Source organism: Tachyglossus aculeatus, chromosome 2 (genome assembly GCF_015852505.1).
Source record: "Tachyglossus aculeatus isolate mTacAcu1 chromosome 2, mTacAcu1.pri, whole genome shotgun sequence".
Lineage (NCBI taxonomy): Eukaryota > Metazoa > Chordata > Mammalia > Monotremata > Tachyglossidae > Tachyglossus > Tachyglossus aculeatus.
In genome coordinates this window covers 127,926,326-127,940,918 of record NC_052067.1, presented here as the reverse complement: position 1 = coordinate 127,940,918, position 14,593 = coordinate 127,926,326, and the positions used below count along the sequence as shown (strand labels likewise).

The following is a 14,593-nucleotide window of genomic DNA, read 5'->3' as shown; positions in this document are numbered from 1 at the left end:
GGTAGACATGTTCCCTGCCCACAGTGAGCTTATAGTGTAGAGGGTGAAACAGATGTTAATATAAGTGAATAAATTAAAATACATATATGTAAGTAAGTGCTGTGGGGTTGAAGGAGAAGTGAATAAAGGAGTGTACAAGTCCAAATACAAGAGCAGTACAGAAGGGAGTAGAGAAGAGAAAATGAGGGCTTGGGGAGAATGGATGTCTGTTGGATATGAACAGGGAGGGAGCTCCAGGCCAGAGGGAGGACATGGGCGAGGGCTCAGAGGCAAGATAGATGAGATCGAGGTACAGTGAGTAGGGTGGTATTAGAGTAAAGAAGTGTAGGGGCTGGGTTTTAGGAGGAAATCAGGGAGGTAAGGTAGGAGGGGGCAAGGTGATTGAGTGCTTTAAAGCCGATGGTAAATTGTTTCTGGTTGCAGAGGTGGATAGGCAACCACTAGAGGTTCTTGAGGAGAAACATGGACTGAATAGAACAGTGCTTGCCACATAGTAAGCACTTAACAAATACCATCATTATCATTATTATTTTGTAGAAAAATGCTGCTCTGGGCATCATATTGAAGTATGGACAGAAGTGGGGAGAGACAGAAGGCAGGAGGATCAGCAAGGAGGCTGATGCAATAATCAAGGCCAGATAGGATCCAACGTGGTAGCATTTTGGATGGAGAGGAAAGGGAAGATTTTAGCTATGTTATGAAGGTGGGACAAACAGGATTTGGTGATAGATTCAATATGTGGGTTGAATGAGAGAGACGAGTCGATAATACCAAGGCTTGTGAGAAGGGGGATGAAGGTGCCATCTACAGTCGTGGGGGAGCCAAATTTATATCGTCTAAGACTGAAGAGAAAAATTGCTTTTCCCTATTTTTCTGCAGGGAGCAAGCAGAATGAGAGGCCGGCTTGGAAGCATTGACAGCTTTGAACGCTCTAACAGTCTTGCTTCAGAGAAGGTACCTGATCCATCCAAATAAAATGTTGCCGATTTGTTGCTAGGGATTACAAGTTTATTATATCACTATAGACTCAAAGGGGGTTATTAAATAATTTTGATCTAATAATACAGCCTCAATACTGGTTTATCTAGTCTTTTTTATTTTAATAACAGATGTGTTTTAGTTGGACTTGTTATAAATGGCATTGTTCATGATGACTGAATGTTAACACACTGCTCTCTTTTCCTGCCTTTCAGACCAAATTTCTAGGCTCTTTTACAATCTAATTCTTCTTATCACAGGGGATGATATAAATTACAGAGCCAAAGAAACAAAGCTGATTCTCTGGCTTCTCTTCCGCTTCTAAACCTTCACTGTCCCTGTCCTCTGTTCTGGGTCTCCCACACTTTTATTTTACATTCACTCTCTCTCTTTTGTGTGGTGTTTGTTAAGTATTTACTATGTGCCAGACACTATAGCCAGGCACTGCACTAAGCTCTGGGGTAGGTATAAACTAATCGGATTGGACACACAGTCCATGTCTCACTTGGAGTTCACAGTCTTATTCCCCATTTTACAGATGAGGTAACTGAGGCATACAGAAGTGAAATGACTTGCCCAAGGTCACACAGCAGACACTCTCTAGGGGAGCTCAACTGTTCACGGGACTTCTATCACCTCTTTGTAGAGACTCTCAAACCTCAGCATGACCTCTGACCTTCTTTGTCATTTCCATATTTTCTCTTGCCTCAAGAGATTTCTACTTGGATGTCTTGCTGTCACCTCTGACTCAACATGTCTAAAACCAAATTTCTCATCTTTCCTCCTTAATGCACTTTCCATCTTAACTTTCAGTCAACATCACCACTCTCCCGTCTTAGATTCTCAGAACCTTAGTATCATTCATACTGTTAATCAATCGATCATATTCATTGAGCGCTTACTTGGGGCAGGGCACTGTACTAAGTGCTTGGGAGAGTAGAATACAGGGCTGTGAGCTCAGTGTTAGCAGGGAATGTCACTGTTTATTATATTGTACTTTCCCAAGCGCTAAGTACAGTGTGCTGCACTCAGTAAGCACTCAGTAAATACAACTGAGTGAATGAATGAACAAAATTAGCAGACAAATTTCCTGCCCATAACTACCTTACCGTCCTTTGCAGTCATTTTTAATCAACTGGTAAATCCTTCCAATTCTTCCTTAATGATGTTTCCCAGATCTAGCCTACCCTTTTCATTCAAACAGCCATCAGTCTAGGGTCAAGTTCTCATAATATCATGATTATATTATGTCTCAGCCTCCTAGCTGATCTACCAGCTTCTAACCTCTTACTTCTGAAGTGTGTTTTCCACTCTACTGTCTGGAATATCTACCTAAAACACTGTTTGGTGCACTCTTCAAAAGCCTCCAAAGGCAACCTATTTCTTTTCTGCGTCAGGTAGAAACTTCATACAGTTGGATACCAAGGTTCTTCATGAGCATTTTTCAGTTTACGTATTGGCTGTCTTCTTCTGCTACTCATTAGACTGTGAGCCCACTGTTGGGTAGGGACTGTCTCTATGTTGCCAATATGTTGCCAATTTGTACTTCCCAAGCACTTAGTACAGTGCTCTGCACATAGTAAGCGCTCAATAAATACGATTGATGATGATGATGATTAAGGGCAGCAGAATCAGCATGGCCTAGTAGATAGAGAACAGAACTGCAAGTCAGTAGGATCTGGTTTCCAATTCTGGCACTGCCACTTGTCTGCTGTGTGACCTTGGGCAAGTCAATTCAATTCTCTGGGCCTCAGAAGCCTCATCTGTAAAATGGGGATTAAGACTGTGAACCCCATGTTGAATGTGAACTGTATCCAAGCTGATTAACTTGTCTATCCAAGCGCTTAGAACAGTTCTGGGCACATACTAAGCGCTTAACAAATACCATTAAAAAAAGGTCAGCTCTCACTTTTCCTAAAGTCCTCCTAAACTCCCTCTCAGTTAAAATCAATCAATATTATTTGCTGAGCACCTACTGTGTGGAGAGCACTGTGCTAACCCTTGGGAGAATATAATTGAGTTAAATGGCTCCCTACATCATAGGTGTGAATAAACAGTATGCTTTAAGGATCGATCAAAGAAAAAGTAACAATTACTACCAAGAAAATTTAAATTCAGAAATGAAGCCTTCAAAAAACATTTTATAACTACAGCCAAATTGGGGATGCTAGGAGATAGATGTCTTAAGCCATGTAATCATTAAGTTAAAAAGCTGTGCTAAGCCGTGACCATGTTATACAATATTAAAGCTAAAACCATCGGAATAGGGAGATGATCATGTAATGTGAGCTGCATACCGACATTTCTCACTTTTCATTTATTTCCTGTTTTTCAAGCTTTTCAATTTGCCTCAGGCTATATGCAGTTGGACAGTGACTTCCCCAGGAGAGGACACATAACAGATTTTATGATTTTATTTTCCTGGAGGTATTGCTAGTAAAGTTGAACAATCAGGCTGTTTAAAGTTGTTTTGACAGTACAGGAAGCAGGCGACTGATATGTCGAGGAAATTAGCACACATAGTGCACAAACCCCGCCCTGTTTTGGTCATGATCTCTTTCATCTTTCCCCTGACAATCAGAAGTCCAGAACAACAGCACTTTTTCTAGCCAGCCTGCCTGAGAGAAGACTATCTTTCTCCTCCTTGCCTGTCTTTGGGGACGGTGCTTTATCAGAACAGTTGAACAGAGGGATTTGGATAAGATACTGATGATGAGCAGGCAGTGGTTTGAATTAAAATTTGCTTTGGTCATGACCCAGAAGGAAGAAGAGCCACTCTTTCTACTTTGAGCCAGGAGGTGGGTCAGTCAGCGGGATGCTAATGAGGGAGGAAGGCCTCACTCTTTGCCGATCTTTCCTCAGGACGGCTCGCCAGCTGACTCCCCTCCAGGAACTCCGCCGGCTTCCCCGCTCTCCTCAGCTTGGCAGTCATTTCCCGAAGAGGAATCAGATTCTCCCCAGTTCCGGAGACGGGCACACACTTTCAGCCACCCCCCGTCTAATGCCAAGAGGAAGAACACTGCACAGGATGGGCGGGCTTATGGTGTGCGCTCTCCTCTTCTGAGACAAAACTCTGTTGAACAATACAGGTGAGTCGAGACGGGTCTGGATCGACACTGGGCCTCACCACTTGGGAAACAAGATGCTTTTAGAAATTGACATCCATCTCTCTATCAGTAAAGCGAGTGCTTGTATTGTAGGACCCTCCTAAAAGTATTTTGAAGCTTTCTAAAATCCTTACTGTTCCGAGGTCTTTTGGGGACGTTATCCGACAATTTGATAAGCCAGCAGAAGGAAGTGTTTAAAATGATGTAACAATCCAAACAGCATCTTTTGGGCACTTATTAGCTGGAGTGGAAATAGATACTTTTTCCAATGTCATAGGTTTAAAAGAAGAGTAACTTTAAAAAAATTAATTGATCCCAAAAGGCATTTTCATTTTTAAAAACTCTAATGATGAAAGTATTCCGGCAGAGGTCACACTGAAAATTCCTCAAATTGTTCCCTAGAGTTCTCTTCGGAAGGAAATTTATTTGAGGCAGAAGTAAATTTGGAAGTTTGACTGATGATCCACCTGTGTCAATGAATAGCTACTATTAAAAACCCAGGCAAACCAAAATTACTTGGGGCTTTCTAGCTCCATTTATTTAATCCTCCAAAATAGCTCCCATCAACTTTTTCTGTCAGCTCTGGTCTTTCCCTAAATCAAGAAGCCATTCTTGAATCCTGTCTCCCTTCGGTTAAAATTGTTTTCCACTGTAAGCAATAAGGAGAGATAAAGATGGTTTATATTGCCTTTTCAGTTAATTAGAGGAAGTTGTTGAAAGCTAATACAAAAAACAGCCTACGTTTCCCTCTTTCAAGTTTCCCTTCACCACCCTGCCTTTTTACTTAAACTGCTATATTTTGTCATAAACTGAAATCCATAAGTTACTGTGGTGGAATAACCTGCCTTTTGGAAACAAAATTCTCATTTTACCTGTAGTAGGAACTTTACATCCTATTTTACCTCTTTTAACACTTATGAACCCATGACAAAGCAATTTATTTCTGAAATACATTTGTTAATTAAAATTTGAATGGTTATTGTTTTTCCTGATTGCTCTTCCTTTCAAGTATGGGGGATATGTGTGTGTGTGTGCGCACGTGCATGCTCACACAACTGCACATATTTTTTTCATACTGAGATTGGGGAATAAACTGGGTTGTTAAACAGATTTTCCTAAACATAAGCCTTGTGTTTGAAAATAGTTTTGATTTAAGTTTTACTCTCAAGCCATCTTATTGTGTGAGAACAGGAAACAGTAATGATTAGTTATTTATAAACTTGCTGACTTCAATCTTTGCAGCCTTCCCCTACAAGTCTCTGATTGACTTGTGTTGTTAGCAAGTTTCCAGTCGAACAATTTCAAGACTTTATATTACATTTTCTTTTCCTTTCTTGCTCTTCCCTTCAAAAATGCTTACCTCCAATGTGCTTAAACATTTATGACCAATCTCAGTATATTCTCGTTTCTATGACCAATCTCAGTATATTCTCGTTTCTAGTTTGGGGGATTATTTTAAAATTTAATGTAGCCTCTTTCAAGGACTAAATACTATCATCAAATTGAATTTAATAATAAGTAAGGAAGTAATTTGGAAATATGTGCTTATTAAGCTTAGAGTTATTGTTGAACCCAGAAATAACAAAATAAGTTACTTTTGCATTTCGAGAAGAATAAATGCAATTAAAATTTGAATCTTGGAAGCATGGATAACCTGTTTTTCCTCTGGAGCTAGTTTCCTGTAATTATTTACACTTCCTCTTGAAGTTTTTCTTGCATGTAAAAATACACAGTTTTTAAAATGTGAGATTGTTAGAACTCTTGGAGGATAAACATATTTTGCTTTCGTGAGGAATTCTTTATTCCAAGGAGCAAATCAGGATTATTAGATTTGTAAAGCTGCATGTTATCTTTCCATATTCAATCCAGTTCCATGCTTTTCCCCCTTAAACTGCAATTGATATCAAGTGCCTGATGGCAAGATGTTTTTCTCTGCTGTGTTTTCTACACTCAGCCCCCGCCTAGCATCTCGACACATTCAAAAGGGGAGTAAATCTTCTTCTTCCAGTCTTCCAAGTCTTCACACCTCCTTGTCTGCCCCATCCTTCTCTGCCCCCTCTTTCCTGAAAAGCTTTTACCAGAATTCAGGTAGACTGTCACCACAGTACGAAAATGAAATAAGGTGAGAGCAGTGCCTTCTGTCTGCAAAACAAACATTTCTGCAGTGCTGCTAATGTACTAATGTGTGCTATTGAAAACAAGCTAATGAGGTTTGGAGTGGAATACGTCTGTCATATATTGTGATGGTCTTTTTTAACTTTCCTAATAAATCTCTGATCTGATTCTGCCTTGTTATCCAAATGAAAGATAATTTTGTTCATTGAAGAATTATTCAAACCCGTCTAGCAGTGTTGCTACTCGTTGAATGTAGTTTGCCTAAAGGAGCCTCACCCTCCGAAGTGCACAAAGGCATCTCTGTAAGAAACTCACTGGCATGCTTTTTTCTAAATTTTCATTAGAAATCGTGAAAATATGTACAAGATAATATTTTCATATCTAAGAAGAATTTCATACTTTCAGAAAGCAGGGAGGACTTTCTTGGGTATTGGAGAAATCCAGTAATGATTGTCCAACTGGAAAGGAATGCTTTTTATATTCGGTTGTTTCAGATTTACTCACAAGTTACTGTATTGTAAGAGCAAATAGACAGAAAGGTGATATGAGTGATAAATGGCAAAGGATTGATTCTGGACTTTTTAATCCTATTTTCTCTTTGAGATTATGCAGCGAATCCTGTTGGCCACTCACAGATTCTTGTTTGTGGAAAATGAGAGCTATTTTAGGGGTCATAATAATAGTAATTGTGGTATTTGCTAAGCGCTTACCATCTGCCAAGCACTGTGCTAACCACTGTGATGGATACAAGATAATCAGGTTGGTCACAACTAGAAGGTAAATTAGGAGAGCATCATTTTCCAGTTTGAATTTGGCTATGTTAAGGGTGATACCACTTCTCTGAACTCCATTTGCCCTCCAAGTGTGGAAATATTCAAGGGGAGGTATATAGTAATCATTTTTAATGCTTCAGTAATGAATGCAGTATGTTAAACCCTTTTCAATTCTGTTCTAGTTTGTACAAGCTGAACCGCAAGGTTAGCTTCAAGGGTATTTTATCCTGAATAAAGTTCAGGCTTGGGTGATTCCAGAGAATCTCCTTGCAGCTATTTCTATGCTAGCTAGCTATTAGCCAAAAATAAATACATACATAAATACATTAACCCAGAGCCTTAGGGGAGAGAAAGCTGTCATATATTCCATTTTTCACTTGTTAGCATAAATGTGGAGGGTCTGGGGGGGACACTGGCTTCTTCTTGAAAAGGCAAAAATACCAGAAAGTTTCCACTTAAGAAAATCTCTTAGCAGGATGGCTCGGGATGGGGGTTAGGAGAAAGAGGTTCAGCAGTCCAATCCCTTTGGTTTTAAAAATGATGATTAAATATGTCTTAATAGTGCAGTGCTCTGCAAACAGTAAGTGCTCCATAAATACCAGTGGGTGTTCATATATATCTATATATCTATATCTATATATCTATATCTATCTATATATATATATATATATACATACACACACACGTATGTGTGTGTGTATTATTTACATGTATGTATAGCGAGAGAAAGCAAAAGAGGGAGAATTCTTTGCTATTTGAGGAAGACACCACAGATGATGAAATTCACATACGAGTGCATTTGTGGCAGGAAAGGATAGTGTGGAAATCCTGGGTCCTGGCCACGTATTCATTCATTCATTCCTTCCTTCCTTCCTTCATTCAATCAGTCGTATTTCTTGAGCACTTACTGTGTGCAGAACACTGTACTAAGCGCTTGGGAAGTACAAGTCAGCAGCATATAGAGACGGTCCCTACCCTTCTAGGCTCACAGTCTAGAAGGGGGAGACAGACAACAAAACAAAACATATGACACACAGTTGTCCTTTGTGTTATTGTACTTAATGTTTGTAATGCCTAGAGCAGTTTTTTCTTTTCAGTGTTGAGAGTTCCAGCAATGGGCTGTAACAGTTTCTTAGTTGTCAGGTTTGTTTGCAATATTAGCATTAAATAATCCCATCGAAACATTAATGATCCAACCCAAGAAACAAGGTGTAGCCTGACTGGGTGGGGGCCATCTCTTCCCCTCTACCTGCCCTCCCCGCCCTCCCCCGGCCCGGCCCTCTGGGATCAGGAGAATAAGCCTCATGGCAGTAAAGAGACCACAGTGGAGGACTGGTGGTAGCCACAATGAGAGAAAGTGAGGGTCATGATTTAGGGTTGATAAGGCCTATCCAACCCCTTCAACATCCAATTCGCCTATGAGAATTTTCAGCAATCTGAAAAACGGTCAGGGTAATATTTGGATTTATTTAACGTTCACTGCGTGTAATCCGTTGTTCTAAGCCCATGGAATGTCAGCCAGTAAGTCAGTCAGTCAGTCATATTTATTGAGTGCTTAGTGTGTGCAGAGCACTGTACTAAGCGCTTGGGAGAGTACAATATAACAGACACATTCCCTGTCCACAGCGAGCTTTTGCAACCCAAGATGGCAGACCAGTACCAGCCCTGTCCCAAATGACTGACTCACTGGTTCAATAAGCAGAGACCTGGCTGGACCTCTCTGTTCCATTGTTCCATAAAGATTTGGATAAAAAAGTATTTATTGAGCACCTGATATGTACTAAGCACTGTCTTAAGTACCAAGTAGAGTACAACACAAGTCACCAAGTTCTCTCAAGGACTTTACAGTTTAAAAAGAAGCCTGCTCTGTGCAGGCATGGCTATGGGTCTTAATGCTAACCTTCTCACTGGGCCGCTATCTCATCTTATGTCACTGCCAACCACTGCCCATGTCCTGCCTCTGGCCTGGAAGGCCCTTCCTCCTCAAATCTGGCAGACAATTACTCTTCCCCCCTTCAAAGGCTTATTGAGGGCATATCTCCTCCAAGATGCCTTCCCTGACTAAACCCCCCTTTCTTCTTCTCCCACTTCCTTCTGGGTTGCCCTGACTTGCTCCCTTTGTTCACCCCACCCCAACCAGGCTCCCAGCATTTTTGTACGTATCCGTGATTTATTTGTACTAATGTCTGTCTCCCCCCCCACCCCCACCAGTCTAGACAGGCAATGTGTCTGTTTATTGTTGTATTGTACTCTCTTAAGTGTTCTCTTAAGTGCTTAATACAGTAAGTGCTCAAGAAATGCCACTGAATAATAATAATAATAATAATGGCATTTATTAAGCGCTTACTGTGTGCAAAGCACTGTTCTAAGTCCTGGGGAGGTTACAGAGTGATCAGGGTGTCCCACGGGGAGCTCACAGTCTTAACCCCCATTTTACAGATGAGGTAACTGAGGCCCAGAGAAGTGACTTGCCCAAAGTCACACAGCTGGTAATTGGCAGAGCCGGGATTTGAACCCATGACCTCTGACTCCAAAGCCCATGCTCTTTTCACTGAATGAATGAATGAATGTACAGATCTCTGTACTAAGCTCTTGGGAGAATACACTACAGCAGACTTGTTAGACACCTTCCCTGCCCACAGGGAGATTACAGTCTAGAGAGGGTTTACAATCTAGAGTGGGACTAGAGTGGGAACTTCCCTTCGAGGGAGTTGGTTGAGCAGTTGTGAGAAGCAGCATGGCGTAGTGGATAGAGCACAGTCCTGGGAGTCAGAAGGTCAAGGGTTCTAATCCTGGCTCTGCCACTTGTCTGCTGTGTGATCTTGACTTCACTTCTCTGGGCCTCAGTTGCCTCACCTGTAAAATGGGGATTGAGACTGTGAGCCCCATGTGGGACAGGGACTGTGTCTAGCACAATTTGCTTGTATCTACCCCAGCGCCTAGTACAGTGCCTGACACACAGTAAGCACATAATAAATACCACAATTATTAATCACTAGTATTAAAAAGGATCCGCCAGGGCTCCCATAGAGACCTGCATGGACAAGGTGTGGCTGGATAGAAGGCAGCCCTTATCTAGGTGACCATTAAAGAATGACCACATAGTGACTGGAACAGAGTGTCTCAACTTCCTCTTGACTCCTTGTAGCCTGTGCTTAAATGTCCAGAGATGATAGCTTAACTGGGCTGAAGCTGAATCTGTTTTTGCAGATTGAAGAAGTCATGTTGCTTTGCAATAGATTTTTTAAAACTCAAACCTCCCCAAAGTTTCCTGTCATTCTCTTGCATTTCTGAGCCCTTTAGCCACCAAAATATAAGCATAATAATAATAGTAATAATAATGATGGCATTTATTAAGCACTTACTCTGTGCAAAGCACTCTTATAAGTGCTGGGGAGGTTACGAAGTGATCAGGTTGTCCCACGGGGGGCTCACAGTCTTAATCCCCATTTTACAGATGAGGTAACTGAGGCATAGAGAAATTAAGTGACTTGCCCAAGTCACACAGCTGACAATTGGCAGAGCTGGGATTCAAACCCATGACCTCTGACTCCAAAGCCCATGCTCTTTCCACTGAGCCATGCTGCTTCTCTAAGCATAGGTGAGGATGAGTTCTTATCCTCAGTTGCAGTACCAATATCTCGTCTGTCCTTTTATTTTTTTCCTGGTATTTGTAAATGCTTGCTATGTGCTAGGCACTTTACCATGCCCTGGGTTGATACAAGGTAATCAGGTTGGACACAAATCCCTGTTCCCCATAAGGCTCCCAGTTTTAATTCCCATTTTACAGATGAGAGAGGTGCGGCACAGCAGAGTTAAGCCACCTGCCCAAGGCCACGCATCAGACAAGTGGTGGACCTGGGATTAGAACCCAGATCCTCTGACTCTGAGGTCCATGCTCTTTCCACTAGACCACACTGCTTCTCGGGTTTTATGTAACATAGAGTGCTACAGTAGCCAACCAATATTATTCACAAAGCACTCAATCTTGTAGTGCACTTTACTTCGGAAGTGCTTACTATGTAACAAGCACTGTACTAAGCACTGGGGTAGATACAAAAAAGCAGCATAGCTCAGTGGAAAGATCACGGGTTTTGGAATCAGAGGTCATGGGTTCGAATCCCATCTCCACCACATGTCTGCTGTGACACCTTGGGCAAGTCACTTAACTTCTCAGAGCCTCAGTTACCTCATCTGTAAAATGGGGGTGATGACTGTGAGCCCCACGCGGGACAATCTGATCACCTTGTATCCCCCCAGCGCTTAGAACAGTGCTTTGCACATAGTAAGCGCTTAACAAATGCCGTCATCATCATCATCATGCCAGATAGAGTCCCTGTCCCTCACCATCTAAGTAGGAGGCAGAAGAGGTGTTAAGTCCCCATTTTACAGATGAGGAAACTGAGGTCCACAGAAATTAACTGACTTGTCCAGGTTCACACAGCAGGAAGTGACAGAGCTGGGATTAGAACCCAGGCCCTACGACTCTCATATCCACACTCTTTCCACTGGGTAGAAAAGTGCATTAGAGAAGCAGCATGGCTTAGTGGAAAAAGAATGAGTCAGAGGACTTGGGTTCTAATTCTGCCTCTGCTAAGTGCTTGCTGTGTGACCTTGGACAATTCACCTAATGTCTCTGTGCTGTTCTCCCTCCCACTTAGACTTAAGGCCCGTGTGGGACAGGGACTCTGTCCAACCTAACTAACTTGTATCTCCCCAATGCTTAGAACAGTATTTGCCACGTAGAAAAATGATCCTGTAGTAAGGGAATGGGAGAGGACATTAGTGATAGAAAACATGATCCCTACCTTCAAGGGGCTTGCATTTTAATAAGAATAATAATGACATTTATTAAGCACTTACTATGTGCAAAGCACTGCTCTAAGTGCTGGGGAGGTTACAAGGTGATCGGGTTGTCCCACAGGGGCTCACAGTCTTAATCCCCATTTTACAGATGAGGGAACTGAGGCAGAGAGAAGTGAAGTGACTTGCCCAAAGTCACACAGCTGACAAGTGGCGGAGCCGGGATTCACACCCATGACCTCTGACTCCAAAGCCCGTGCTCTTTCCACTGAGCCAACAAAGACTTAAATGCAAAGGGAAATAGACCTGAACTAGAAATTTGAATTCTTAATAGAAATTCCAAACTGTATATTCTTTGTGCCGGAGATGTGCTTAAAAATGGCTTTTTCAAAGACCTATATCTATGATGTTCCAACATATTTACTGAAAATCCTGAACAGTAATGTGAATTTTGATCTTTAAACTTTTACTCTTGACCCTAAATTTTATTACAGACAAGATTGAAGGTGTTTTGGAGAGGGGTTGTGTCTTCCAATTCCATTATATTGTACTCTCCCAAAATATTAGCAAAGTGCTCTGCACGTAATAAGCACTCAATAAATTCCATTGATTGATTGATTCAAATATTTTGCCATTATCCTGATTCATAAATCAGCATTCAGGCAGGAGATTAAAATAGAAAGTACACGTTTTTCTTTTCTTTGTTATTGAGCTTCTGTTTTGACTAAGCTTTACGGATTGACTCAACATAACACAGATGCGTATTGACTTCCTGTAGAACAGTTGAAACAGTTTAAATCAGTGAGAAAAGATTCCTGTCTGACAAAGCTCCATAAAACTGCAAGGTTTTAGTTCAGGTTGGGCTTCGATGAGCAATGGCTTTATTGTTATGCCATTAATGTAAGGAAAAAGAAAAATTCAATTCTCCTTAACATGTTATTTGTATACTGCAACATCTCATTGAATATGAAAAGAGAAATAATTTCTATGGCTTTGTTACAGAGCGCAGTAGATTTTATCAGTAGTTTTGTCGTTTCTGCTTCCTGCATTTGACTGTAAGACTGTAGACCGTAGACTATAAGCTCCTTATATTGTTCTCTACCAAGCACTTAGTATGGTGCTTTGCACACAGTAAGTGCTCAATGAATACCATTGGTTGATTGATCGATTAAGACCAGTGGTGAGGAGTAAATGTATGGACAAAGGTGGTTTTTGAAGAGTGGGGAGACCCAAATAGACAAGGTTTTAGAAAAATGATCTGGGCGGCAGAGGGAACTACGGACTGAAGAAGAGAGAGGCTGGAGACAGGGAGATTGGTGATAAGGCTGACTCTGTAGTCGATTTGGGTCATAATGTGTGCTTCGTCTAGCATTTTAACTGTGCGGGTAGAGAAGAAGTGGGGGTGGGGGTAGTCTGAGAAATGTTTTAATTCATTCATTCATTCATTCAATCATATTTATTGAGCTCTTACTGTGTGCAGAGCACTGTACTAAGCGCTTGGGAAGTACAAGTTAGCAACATATAGAGGCGGTCCCTACCCAACAGTGGGCTCACAGTCTAGAAGCGTGGCTCAGTGGAAAGAGTACGGGCTTGGGAGCCAGAGGTCATGGGTTCAAACCCCAGCTCCGCCACTTGTCAGCTGTGTGACTTTGGGCAAGTCACTTCACTTCTCTGTGCCCCAGTTCCCTCATCTGTAAAATGGGGATTAAGACTGTGAGCTCCCCGTGGGACAACCTGATCACCTTGTAACCTCCCCAGTGCTTAGAACAGTGCTTTGCACATAGTAAGTGCTTAATAAATGCCATCATCATCATCATCATCATCATTATTATTATTATTATTAGAAGGGGAGACAGAGAACAAAACAAAACATATTAACAAAATAAAATAAATAGAATAAATATGTACAAATAAAATAGAGTAATAAATACGTACAAACATATATATATATGTATATATGTATATATATATACAGGTGCTGTGGGAAGGAGAAGGAGGTAAAAGGTGGGGGATGTAGGTTCAATGACTGTTAGAGCTGTAGTGTGAAGTTCAGGGCTTCTCAGTTTCCTCGTCTGTAAAAATGGGGGAGTCGCCACTTGCTCTCCCTCCTATTTAGACTGTGAGCCCGATGGGGGACAGGGATTCGGTCTGAACTGAATTTCTTCAATCTGCCCCAGTGCTTACTACAGTGTTGGACACCTAGTAAACGCTTAACGAATACCGGTAATCGTCACTGAGTGTATTACGGGTCGTTCCCCCGTAACAAAACGTCACAATATTGTGGTGCAAAACGTGAGTAATAAAATGTAATGATTCGCGAGCCGAAAACCGCCGTAGTTTTGAGTGGCGTACATTCTGTACTTTCTTGCCATCTCTCAAATTGGGCAAATCGCTTGTATTTCTGGAACGCTTACTGTGCGCAGAGAATAATAATAATAATGATGGCATTTATTAAGCACTTACTATGTGCTGTTCTGAGCGCTGGGGAGGTTACCGGGTGATCAGGTTGTCCCACGGGGGGCTCCCGTTCTTCACCCCTTTTAGACTGTGAGCCCACTGTTGGGTAGGGACTGTCTCTATGTGTTGCTAACTTGTACTTCCCAAGCGCTTAGTACAGTGCTCTGCACACAGTAAGCGCTCAATAAATACGATTGATTGATTGATTCTGAGAAGGGAAGAAGCAGTGTGGCCTAGTGGAAAGAATATGGGCCTGGGAATCAGAGGAACTCGATTTTAATCCCAGGACCACCACTTTCCTGCTATGTGACTTCGGGCAAATTACTTAAATTCTCTGTACCTAGTTTTTCTCATCTTTGA

The 14,593-nt window shown here is 41.6% G+C and overlaps 1 protein-coding gene across 2 annotated transcripts in view; it reads left to right on the top strand.

Annotated features, from left to right (window-relative positions):
• Positions 1–14,593, top strand: part of TBC1D4 (TBC1 domain family member 4) — a 251,043-nt gene that overhangs the window by 174,055 nt on the left and 62,395 nt on the right. Inside the window, exons 9-11 of one of the 2 annotated variants that reach the window (XM_038769748.1) lie at positions 880–954; positions 3,841–4,067; positions 6,040–6,207. In XM_038769748.1, the coding sequence (XP_038625676.1) occupies positions 880–954; positions 3,841–4,067; positions 6,040–6,207 (470 nt within the window). The remainder of the gene's footprint in view (positions 1–879; positions 955–3,840; positions 4,068–6,039; positions 6,208–14,593) is intronic. The other variant, XM_038769758.1, reaches the window with a different exon arrangement.